The sequence below is a fragment of the Lepidochelys kempii genome, chromosome 7, assembly GCF_965140265.1.
Source record: "Lepidochelys kempii isolate rLepKem1 chromosome 7, rLepKem1.hap2, whole genome shotgun sequence".
NCBI classification, from domain to species: Eukaryota; Metazoa; Chordata; order Testudines; family Cheloniidae; genus Lepidochelys; species Lepidochelys kempii.
Genome location: NC_133262.1, coordinates 76,976,505 through 76,988,899, shown reverse-complemented (window position 1 = coordinate 76,988,899; position 12,395 = coordinate 76,976,505). Strand labels below are relative to the sequence as shown.

The window sequence follows — 12,395 nt, the reverse complement described above, 5'->3', positions numbered from 1 at the left end:
AGACTAGCTGCACCTACTATGGTTCACAGCTATGTAAGAGAAGGAAAGGAGTAACGTGATAGGCCAGAGCCACCTGTGTTACTGGAATTGCCAGACACATCTGGGAGAGGAATGTCCAAGGTCATCATGTAGCCTTTTTCTCTTACAGAAAGGGTTTACTCCTCTGCATGTAGCTGCAAAATATGGAAAAATTGAAGTAGCCAACCTTCTGCTTCAGAAGAATGCATCTCCAGATGCTGCTGGAAAGGTAGGACAGAAAAGGCCAACTTTCATGTACATACCCATGTACCATAATACCACAGCAGCTATTTACTGTCACACAAGCACTTGCTAATATCCACTACCAAAATTTTGGATTTAATTGAAATCTTCTGTTCATCATCATGTAGCTATATCCCAGTAAGGTCAGCAATCCCATGAGAAATGGATTTTAACATCATTAAGGGCAATACTGTCACTTCTTTCATGTGTCCACCCAGGGAAATAAGAAAGTGCAAAGCGCTTCTTGTCTCCCCTGCTCAGCCAGAGCACAGGGAAGAGATCAGGGGGACAGGACTCTGCTCTCCCATCCCCCACACTGGTGAGCAGGGAACGGGAAGAGCCAAGGCTTCGCAATATGACAGTGCTGAGCCAGCATGGACAGGAAAATGGAATGGATCAATGGTGGTTTACTTACACCCTTGGGCAAAGGGAAACTAGGACAGGAGCTATGATTCAAATTCCCAATTCCTTTCCTGGTCTGCTCCTGGGGCAGTCAGATATGTTCTTCCCCATCCCTCTGACCCTGGGCAAAGTCACGATCTCACCCTAAATAAGCGTGTGAGCAGGGTGTTCACAGACAAGGAACAGCTTTTGTCTGTTCTAATGTGTGTTGTCTCAAAAGTTCATGGAGAATTTGGAGACAGAAATGAATAATATCACTGTGTTCTCACCGTATCTAATTTAACCTAATTCTCTGCACTCCTGTGTTTTCACTGATGGTAGTTATAACAATGCTTGTTTGTTCTGCATGTGTTTTTAGAGTGGTTTAACTCCACTCCACGTAGCTGCACACTACGATAATCAGAAAGTGGCACTTCTGCTCTTGGACCAGGGAGCTTCACCTCACGCATCTGCAAAGGTACAAACGTTGGTCAATGTAAGGGAACAGCAGACATGCTTTTGGTATTGTTTTTTCCCATTATCTCAGCATTATTCATTATGGCTTCCAGTTACAGTGCACCCTGTTGACCCTATTCATTAATGTCTTTCATCCACATAAGGATCTGTAGGCTCGTAGAATGACTCAGTGGAGGGGGAAAGAGTGGCAACCAACAAGTTCTTTTCCCCCAAAGGATAGGGTTTATAACAAGGAAGTAGAATTAGTTAACAAAGTAGAACCCTCAACCCCACCCAGCTTGGGTTTTAATCAGGTACCAGGACCACTGAGTATGGAGCCCATCCTGGCTCCCGCTAGGCATTCTCCCTAACACTGTCTCACATGCAACCACCTTTATATCCCTTCCCCTTAGCATCTGTGCTAAGGTAGGTGGGGGGAAATGATCGGGGGTTAACTCCCTGTTCAGCGGACACCAGGTAATAGCCCTGCACTTTGTCACAGCATCCTTTTAGGAAAAAAGATTAGGGTGAGATTTGTCAGTTTGAGCATTAGTATTCTTCATAAGCATTTCTGTAGCACAGCAAATGGATCTCATTACAGTATTTAGAAATAGAAAAATATAGCCCTGAACAGATTGCAATTTAATATAGACAAGACAAGACAAAACACAGCACAAGAATTCAGGTTGGCGGGGAGCACCGGGGGCGGTGGAGGATAGGGGTGATATAGAGAGAGCAACATCTGCATGAATGAGCCTAAAAATATTGGTGTATGAATATAAAACTTAAAAAGGGGTGTGGAAAGTCCAATGTGCCTGAATCCGTGATGGGCTCTTCTGAATGTCCTGCAGCATCCCTTGGACTCAGAAAGCCCAGGGTAATGCAGTTTTCTACATCTGCCATTTATAACCAGTGTGTCAACATCAGTAAAATAAAACAGGCCTGAAGCATGTTTGGATACTATGGTGATGGGCATAGTCCTAAACAGCATCCCAAACAACAAATATTGAAGATGAAGATTGTGTGCAGAGGCCAAAATCATATATGCACAAACTACACCTCTTGATTGTCTTCCTCTGCAGTGGGACCAAATGCAGACATGACACACAAAGACTTTCTGCATGTCTAAAGAGGAGGCAGATCACAGGGGGAAATGTAGTCTCTTATACATCGTATTTCATTGACATCAGGTGGCACCTCTCACATGCCCCCTCATAGCCTCAAGGTGGCCCTGCAAGGAGCCCCCTGCCTCAGTTTTACCTTTAAGGGGCTTCTTCAGTAATGCACACAACAGAACAGTTTTGCAGGCCCTTCAGCCAGGATTCTATTTATTTTCCAAGAAACACAAACCAGAAAGAAAACAACAACATAAAGCAAGTCCCAGATTTCTCTGCTGGAGCCTGCTTGCTCGCAGCAGCCTTTGTACTCCATTCTGATCTGTCTGAGCGTGAGCACACACACAAACACACTGTCCTCTCTACAGCTTCCTACCCTCCTCTATAGGGGAATCAGCTGGTCCCTGCTCAGGTGTTCCTCCGGAGTAACCAGGGTTGGCTGGCCGTCTGTCCCTTAAGGGGCAAGACACCTTGTTCAGTCACATAATGTGAAGTGCATGATGGAAGTAAAGTTAAATAAACAAAGTAACAATGGTAAAGCCAAAAATCAGTAACTCCTATAGGGATGTACCAACACAATGCCCCAGGAAGTGAACTGGGGTGATCTCTGATCTTTTTCCATCCCAGCACAGTGATTTTAAATGCAGCAGTGAAAGAAACGTCCTTCTGCAGGTGACTAGAAATTACTGACCTAGTTTTTGCTGAAAGAAACAAAACTGTCGTAGCGAATGGCTCTCCCACATGGTCACGAACTGTGGCTTCACCAAATGCCAGTAGCTTCTGAAGCCCAAACCAAAATGATAAAATTACAGTATAAAGATAACTAGAGTCTCATATTAGGTCACCTCAATCACACATCTGTAACCAAATGGGTTAGCAGCTGCCACTTGTGGTTTTTGGTGCTAGCTGTCAGGCTTCTTAAAACACAACATTTGTTAGTATTTTACAGCAAGTGAACCACAGCAATACACTGAGTTGAGCATAAATACTAACTGAAATTAACAATAGCATGCTTATGGCCTTAGGCGATATGCTGTGCAGTCAACTAATAGATGATGTGATCATGGGGCAGATGAACTCCCAGTCCTTTTGTAAATTCAGTCTGATAAATAAATGTGTAATGTCGTATAGATCATCATTAGCAACACAATCAGCTTCTTCAACAATTGTTTTAGCCCTGCTGTACCTCTTTAATATTGACCTTTTGACTGTCCCATCAGACTGGCATTACAATATTCACTTCAAAAAGTGATCTGTGAAAGAGGGAATTAACTGATTAGTTGTAGTCCCAGACCCCAGGTGCAACTAAAAACTGGGATGGACAGTTGCTTCTGACATTGCTGTATTTTGCTCTACGCCTGCTTCTTTTTACAGTGTTTATTCTGGGTCTTTGGTAGCAGCAGTTAATTTGAGTTCACTATTCATTTTGCAATCCTTCTCCTTAATTCTCTTCTCTAGTTTTCAGTTGCCATCTCTGTCTGTCTGTCCTTACGCTTGTCCCTTGTTTTTTCCTGTTACAGTCAGAATAATCAAAGTCTTCCCCCCAAACATCTCCCTTCCCCTGCAAGTCTATTTATTGTGATAGAGTTGGGTCCTTATCATGAGGATAAGATGCAGATTGAGAGTGAGCTGAATTTTTACTTGGATGTTCAGCTCTCTATTTGCGTAATCTTGGCAACCTACAACTTTCAGTTTCACCGAGTAAAATACAGTTATGAACATACGAAGATGCATTTGCAAAAAAGTAATCTCTGCCTTTTTGCAAGATATACAAAATGCACTGGTTTTCCTTCACATGTTAGAGGCTGGACTTATTTGTGAAGCTATTAGGCACATAACCAGATATATTTTTAGCTGTTCTATATGATTCTCTTGTGCTGAAAGTCCTTTCTACTCTTTTTAAGAATGTGAACTATTTTTCAAATGAAAATAGAATTTATTAACTCTGTACTTCCTTTTATTTATGTATTGCCTCTGTGTCAGAAGCTTGGCTGTAGGAGGCATGTAGCCAATGGCTAGGAATATGCACGCACTTTTGTGCTCGGTCCATAGCTAGACTCAGAAATGTTTTATGTTTGGCATCAGACTGAGCTGGATGTCCTTGATGGGGTTGGAGAGAAAGGAAACAGTTCTTTCTCTTTGGTCAGAAGGATTGTAAACTGTACCCAGCCAATATTTGATCTGAAGGCTAGTTGCCTTCAGGCGATAGTAATTGGCTTTCCACTCCCTCCTTGCTCAGTGGCGCTAGCTCACTAAAGTCAGAAAAATATTTTTTTTTCCACAGACAGTAGTTTTTGGTCCTACAGCTAGGAACCAAGTTCAAGACCCTGGTTTACATTCAGTTTAAACAAGGTCTCAGCTAAACCATTGTCTAATACAGTTTTTACAACAGCCAGTGTAGAAAAGTTAAAACTGGTTAGAAAAGTGCTGAAAATTTGTGTTCTATCATTGACCCTGTCTGTCTCTTTTCTGGGTTAATGCTAACAAAACACTGGTGTAACCATGCATGCCCCTGTGTGTTCTGTGTTCCGCTTGCACACAACAGTCAGGACCTTGGTTCCTGTGGAGTACTGCTTAGCTACCCCTGGAGGCACAAGCTCAAAGAGCGAATTCACCTCCAGAGGATATGCAGTTTTCAGCCACGAGAGGCCTGACTCTGACCTGCTCATCAGGACAGGCAGTCTCATGCCCCTAGGAAGAGCTGAAGCTGTGAAGGGCAAATAGGTGGGATACAGGCAAAAATACAGGAGTTTAAAAATATATTTTTTTGTCTGTTACCTCAGCAGCACACAGCAGGAAGTGGAGTGGGTTTCATCAGAGTGTGGGAGGAAGACATCTTATTTCCGTACACAATGGACAGTTTCTGCCTTTGAGCATATCCCGCAATCACTTCCCTCAAGGAAATTATATGAGATCAGGAGATCTAGTGGGAATGGGGAAACAAGTCAAGCATTGGTGCCATTGCGTGAGAGCGTAGATTTTGTGGGTTTCTGGCAGTTGATCTTCCACTGTGAAAGGGGAACAGGTTCTTCTCCTACCTGAAAAGGGGAGTTGGGTCCTATTTTGAGCTGAGTCCTATTTTAAGCTGGGTTTGTTTCCAAAGCTGGTAGGGGTTCAGGCCCATGTAGTTTGGAATATTCATGGTACTTGCTATATGGCTCCATCCAGCTGGAATCCCACTTTTTTAAAAGCGCGCTCTCTCTCTCGCTCGCTCTCACTCCTTCCCTCTCACACACATACACTTTTCCAATAGTTTTAAAATTAAGATTAACACTCTATTTCTAGAAGACTAACAGGACCAGAAGCAATAAGCATCATTGTCAGTATCCAAAGGCTGGCCATGCCCCTGACCAGTGTGTTATCCATGGTTCTTAAATCTGTTTAGCTGATTTAGGCTATGTCTCTACTACGGACCTTACAGCGGCACAGCTGTACCGTTGCAGCTGTATGGTCTCCTGTGTAGCCACTCTATGCTGGCAGGAGAGAGCTCACCCACCAGCATAATTAAACACCTCCAAACAACAAGTGGTAGCTATGTCAGTGGGAGACACTCGTTTTTGTCGGTGAAACTTATTCTTGGTCAGGGGTGTGAAAAAACACACAAAAGTTTTGCCAACAAAAGTGCTAGTGTAGACAAAGCCTCACATATATTGATTTAATAAATGCTTAAAGAAACTTAGGACTTGTCTTCATGAATAGTTAGTGCACAACAAGCTGGGATGTGAAAGTACATCACACTCGGATGCAGCAATTAAACATCTGCAGCTGGCCTTGTCAGCTGACTCAGGCTTGGGCTGCAGGGCTGCTTAATTACCGGGTAGCTGCTCAGACTCCAGCCTAAGCCTGAACATCTACGCAGCAATTAAACAGCTGTGGAGCCTGAGCCCTGCAAGCCTGAGTCAGCTGACCCAGGCCAGCCACAGATGTTTAATTGTTGTGTAGACATACCCTTAGTGTCTGTGTGGACCCTGCTACATTGCACTAAAGGGTAACGTGCCTTGAAACTGCTAAACTTTTAGTACATGGTAGTAGTGTCCTCACAGCCATTTAGTGTGCTGTATAACTAGCCATGTAAACAAGCCCTTTGTGTGTAAAACAACTTAAAGGTTTTCTGCTAAATCCTGTCCTTCCTTTTGAACTCTAAGATTATTCTGTATAGTTGAAATTGCATTGAGATACTCAGAGATGGACTGATTAGAAATACCTGGATGCACGGATTAGAAAGAAGGAAAGAGTTCAGGGATATGAAACCAGAAGTTCATATTGACGTATCCTTTTCTGGCCCAAAATAGGGTGTCTAAAACTGCCTTCCACCAAGATTAGGACAAACTTTGCAATAAAGTTTGTGTTAAAAGAAAGACTGACCCCAATTCATATATATAATACTCTGGTTCATACCGGGAAGTGAAGAAAACAAACACTAACAGCTGTTCTTAGTGACTAAACATGCACATGTATCTAATAGCGAATCCCATCCCTTTATACATTACAGAGATAATATGTACTTAGGCCTTTAAGGAAAAGTAGCAAATAACTATGAAAGGTGGCTCAAACGGTTATGAAGTCTTTGTTTGTAGATTGCACTGCTCTGTATTAGGGCTACATTTTCCACATTTAGAAAGTGTCATTCAAATTTCTTTTAATTCTCTTATATACAGACATGATTTTAAAATAGTTATTAAAGTTTTGATGTGTAGCTTTTTAATATGGTCAAATTTTAAGCTCATTCATGTCAGGACTGAATTTTTAGAACTGATCATTTAGGATAATAAAATCAAGTATGTACAGAAAAGTAATTTACTGTGGTATTTCACAGATGAGCCTGTACTCAAATGTTTTATATTGACAGAATGGTTATACACCACTGCACATAGCTGCCAAGAAAAACCAGATGGATATAGCGACTACATTGCTTGAATATGGTGCTGATGCTAATGCTATTACCAGACAGGGTATTGCCCCTGTACATCTTGCATCCCAGGAAGGCCATGTGGACATGGTGTCATTGCTTCTTACTAGAAATGCTAATGTGAATCTTAGCAACAAGGTAAGTTTGCATTTATTTATTTATTTTTGCACTCAGGAAAAAAAAATATGGTGACTAGTAAGAAAAGGGGCTAACAAGTGAATTTTGCATCATCTGATTCTATGAGATTTGAAATTTACATACTTTGACAAGTCAAACCAATCTAAGTACATTCTTTGATAATGTTACCAGCCCGGTGGATGGGGGGAACTGTAGATGTGATACATCTTGGTTTTAGTAAGGCTTTTGACAGTTCCACATGACATTTTCAGTAGCAAACTAGGGAAATAAAGTCTAGACGAAATTACAGTAAGTTGGGTACAAAACTGGTTGACAGACAGTACTCAAAGAGTAGTTATCAATGGTTCACTGTCAAACTGAGGGGATGTATCTAATGGGGGTCAGCATGGGTCTGTCCTGAGTCTTGTATTATTCAATATTTTCATTAGGGACTTAAATAACAAAGTGGAGAATATGCTTATGAAATTTGCGGATGATACCAAGCCGGGGGAGGGGGTTTGAGGACAGAACAAAACAAATTCAAAAACTGAATTTGACAAACTAGAGAATTGGGCTGTCATCAACAAGATGACATTCAGTAAAGACATGTGAAAAGTACTACCCTTAGGAAGAAAAAATCAAATGCACAACTACAAAATGGGGAATAACTGGTAGGTGGTTCATAGTGGGTCACAAATTGAATATGAGTCAACAATGTGATGCAGTTGCAAAAAAGGCTAACATAATTTTGGGGTGTATTAGCAGGAATGTCATAGACATGGGACATGGGAGGTAAGACATGGGAGGTAATTGTCCACCTCTACTCAGCTCTGGTGAGGCCTCAGCTGGAGTACTGTGTCCAGCTCTAGGCCCCACTCTTTAGGAATTGTGTGGACTTAGTGGAGAGTCCGGAGGACAGCAACAAAAAAAAACCAAAAGGTTTAGAAAACCCAACCTTAAGAGGAAAAATTTTTAAAAATGGGTACATTTAGTCTTGAGAAAGGAAGAGAGAGGGGGGAACTGATAACTGCTTCAAATATAAAAAGGGCTGTAATAAAGAGGATGGTGAGCAATTGTTCTCCATGTGCACTGAAGGCAGGACAAGAAGCAACTGGCTTAATGTGGTGCAAGGGAGATTTGGGTTAGATATTAGGAAAAACTTTGTAACTATAAGGATGGTTAAGCAGTGGAATAGCTTTCCAAGGTAGGTTGTGGAATCTCCATCATTGGGGAGGTTTTGAAGAATAGGTTGGCAAACACTTGTCTAAGCTGACTTGGTCCTCCCTCAGTGCACGGGGCTGGACTAGATGTCTTGAGGTCCCTTCCAGCTCTACATTTCTGTGATTCTATGAAAAGCACACAGGTGTTTGAATTTGTCATCATTTCTTCTAGCAGAAAATAGAACATAGTAACTGCAATATTAGATCAGACCAATTGTCCATTTTTCTGGTATCCTGTCTTTGACATTCTCCAGTACCAGATGCTTCATATGAATATGTAAACCCTCCCCGTCTCCCCCATAATGGACAATTCTGTTGTAACATGCCTATTGGGGAAGTTTCTTCTTGACTCCAGGTTATTAGTGGGCTTGGCTCCCGCCATTTTATCAGATCTCTACATGTGCCTCCCATTAAGCAGTAGTAGCACCTAACTTTGTCAAGAGAAGCTGATTTTTTTATGGGCTATCAGCAGTATGGTTGTCTGAGATTTTGTTCTTAATGTAAGCGATTCCACTTCCCACGGGGCATTCCATTATAGCACTGCGACTTTCCACATGCTTTCTCCTGGGAATTGGAAAGGAAGTGAACTGATTTTCTGTTTATACATCTGCCAAAGGGTTTACAGGCTGTGAAGTCTACTCAGTGATAATGTCTACAGTAAATGTGCATCCCTAATTCCCTAGATGCCCTCATCTCCATCAGTATAATTGTACAGTGCGGTTTCTGTATGAATTTATCTGACAAGACTAGGAAGATGAGAGTGAGAAATTTCTCACAAAAATCGTTCCTTGCTTTTGGCAGGTGGAATGGCTCAGTGTCCTCTGAGTCTCTGGGTGGGCTTCATATGACACTTGGAAGCCTATGCTTCATTTCTCCTATTCTAACCTTAAAACTATTCATGGTCCTTCATTAGCATCTGTGGCTACCACTAAATACAGATGCTGGCTTTTATGTGGTGACAGACTGTACCTAAAAATAACACCTTGTACCCTCATATTCACCACTTGTAAATGGTTATGATATATTTTGTACAAAGTATGCCTTGTGAGGTATCGTTTGAAAAGTCATAATCTGTTACGTATTACTGTCCTGGTAACGTGTGTACCATCATAATATATGGAGTTATGAGATTTTGCTGTATGTTTGTTACTGAAACACATGAATCTGGGGAATGTCCACAGACTAGCTCTTTAGAAATAACAAGAACTATAAACAAAGAACTGTCCCCTCAAGCTGCACGTATACAGAAGGTGCAAGCAAGAATTTGCAATTCATGTGAAGGACTGAGTGCAGAGCACATAGGCAATGGGGCTGCCTGACCCCATGACACAGCAAGGACTTTTTCAATAAAAAGAGTCAACATATAAAAAGGGGGAACAAAGGCCCCTGGCCATCTCTCTTCCCCCACGTATACTGAAGGCATCAAGATTGTTTGGAGGACAGAAACATCACTGAACTGGAGGGAGGGATCCTAACTGGAAAACTTTCCAGTTAGTACAGACTGCTGTTAGCTTTTGGGTAAGAGAAACCTTATTCCTTCACGTTTGACTTAGCTTGGTAAAGTTTAGGAATTAGACTGGAATTTTATCATTTTATTTCTTTTTGTAACCAATTCTGACCTTTTATGCCTATACCAGTTATAATCAATGAAAATCTGTCTTTCTGTAGTTAATAAACTTATTTTGATGTTTTATCTAAGCCAGTGTGGTTTTGGCTGAAGGGCTTGGGGAATCTACTCAGGTTAACAAGGCCTGGTGCATATTCATTTTCTTTGCTAAAATGACAGAATTTATGAGCTTGTATTGCTTAATAAGTTACTGAGCAGTACAAAACGGTACATGTCTGAGTTGCAAGGCTGGGACTGGGGATATGCAGGTGTCACCCTGTATGTAATTCAAGAGTGGCTGGGCATAGCATTCTGGTATTTGTCTGGGGGTGACTTGCATGCTAGGGGCTGGGGTGACTGGGCGGAGTGGCAGCTCACACAGCAAAGCAGGGCCTAGTGCACACCAGGCTGGAGAGTTAAGGGGGCACAATGATCCACCAGTTCAGACTGTATTCTGGGGCATGTCACATTGGCGCAGCGAACAGGGTGAAATGCACAGCCTGCTGTACTGAGTGAGATTTGCACTTCATACACTGGTGTAGTGATTTTAAGTGAGACTTTGTGTGGTGGCTGAATACAACCAAGAAAAGATTACACTTTTGTTATTTTTTATTTGATTATTTCGGGAAAAGGAAATAAGAGCAGAAAAAGCATAAATATGAGAGCGAGCGAAGCAGTTACAAAGTTAGAGCTGTACCGATTGCAGGTAGCAGAAAAAGAGAGAGAACATCAGAGAACCTTGGAGCTAAAGCAACTGGAGGCGGAAGCTCATCAATGAGCCGTGAAAGAGAAGGAAATAACAGCTGCCATAGAACAGCACATCAATGTGCCTTGGAACTGAAAAAACAAGAATGTGCTATTTACACATTCATTTTCATATATAAGAGAACACTGTAAATAGCAGGATTTAAATCTGAGTGAGTGAGTGTTACTCCTAGCAAACTGGCAGGAATGTAAACAATTGTTTGATGTTTCTTTTAATCTCATTCATATCAGGAGAGTGAAATAGCCAGGAGAAAATAACCTTGAGCTTTTGTGTTAAAAACCTGTAGTGTAATATCTGCTCCATATTTAATATTACATAATGTTCCTTGTTTAACTGCTGTACCTTGTATAGGAAACATTAGCTCGCTGTGTATTTTATGCTTTTAAATTGCAGTGTCTCGTAATTGAGCAAATTTAAACAGTAAACAGATAGACAAATTCTGCCCTCATTAACAAGCTGCAACCTCATTAAGATCAGTAAAAAGAAAAGGAGTACTTGTGGCACCTTGCTGTAGCTCACGAAAGCTTATGCTCAAATAAATTTGTTAGTCTCTAAAGTGCCACAAGTACTCCTTTTCTTTTTGCGGATACAGACTAACACGGCTGCTACTCTGAAACCTGTAATTAAGATCAGTGCAATTGTATAAGTGTTGATTGGCTCATAATGTTGGCTCATAATGTTAATATGTCTCCTCTGCAAGATGATCATTTGTTGCCCCTAATTTACAGAGTGGATTGACACCACTTCACCTGGCTGCTCAAGAGGACAAAGTCAATGTGGCAGAGGTTCTTGTTAATCAAGGGGCTGTTGTTGATGCAGCGACAAAGGTAAGATTAATCAACACTAACTAATGTGTAAATATACCTGAAGAAAAAAATAGAGAAAATACATTCCACCCACCTAACGGAAGTGTTTAAAGTCTGTGAGTCCGATTCACCACTACAATACTCCAGGTTTATACTAGTGTAACTGCAGTGATATCAGTGGACTTACATTGGCATGAAACTGAAGTAACAGTGGTGAATCAGCCCCTGTGAATAACCAGCTAGAAAATATACTTAATATATTCAATGTTATCCAACTTTCCTTTACATGGAAAGGACTCTCTGTGGACAGTATATTTATTTTAGCAATCTTGTTTGATGTTTGGATCAGTTTTGATTTAATTCCATTATATTATTGTGTTTTGACTGAAGAAAGTAGGCATCCAGTAGGACTGGACTGCATTCTTCATTTAAGCAAACTTTCATAAATGCCAGAGCTTCCACTATCTTGTTTTTCACCGTGTAATACTGTCCCTTAGCACCCATTAGAGTTCTTTGGTACGTACTACACGTACTCACTCCTGGTCTATCCAACCAGCATTTGAAAAAATAACAACAAAATGGTTATTTAAAGTGTCTTGGGTATCACTGTAAAAACACTCTTTCAGGAGAGCTGTGTTTCAAGCAACATAAACAAAGTAAAAACAAATTAGGCATTCCGAATTATTAGAAATGTTGTGTCCCTTATCATGAGTTCTTGTAAAGAGTAATAGACAGTCAGCAATGCAACCAAAGTCTTC

The 12,395-nt window shown here is 41.2% G+C and overlaps 1 protein-coding gene across 10 annotated transcripts in view; it reads left to right on the top strand.

Moving 5' to 3' along the window:
* Positions 1 to 12,395, top strand: part of ANK3 (ankyrin 3) — a 554,708-nt gene that overhangs the window by 420,399 nt on the left and 121,914 nt on the right. For all 10 annotated transcript variants that reach the window (XM_073353398.1, XM_073353395.1, XM_073353403.1 and 7 more), the window contains 4 exons: positions 149 to 247; positions 1,022 to 1,120; positions 7,063 to 7,260; positions 11,560 to 11,658. In XM_073353398.1, the coding sequence (XP_073209499.1) occupies positions 149 to 247; positions 1,022 to 1,120; positions 7,063 to 7,260; positions 11,560 to 11,658 (495 nt within the window). The remainder of the gene's footprint in view (positions 1 to 148; positions 248 to 1,021; positions 1,121 to 7,062; positions 7,261 to 11,559; positions 11,659 to 12,395) is intronic.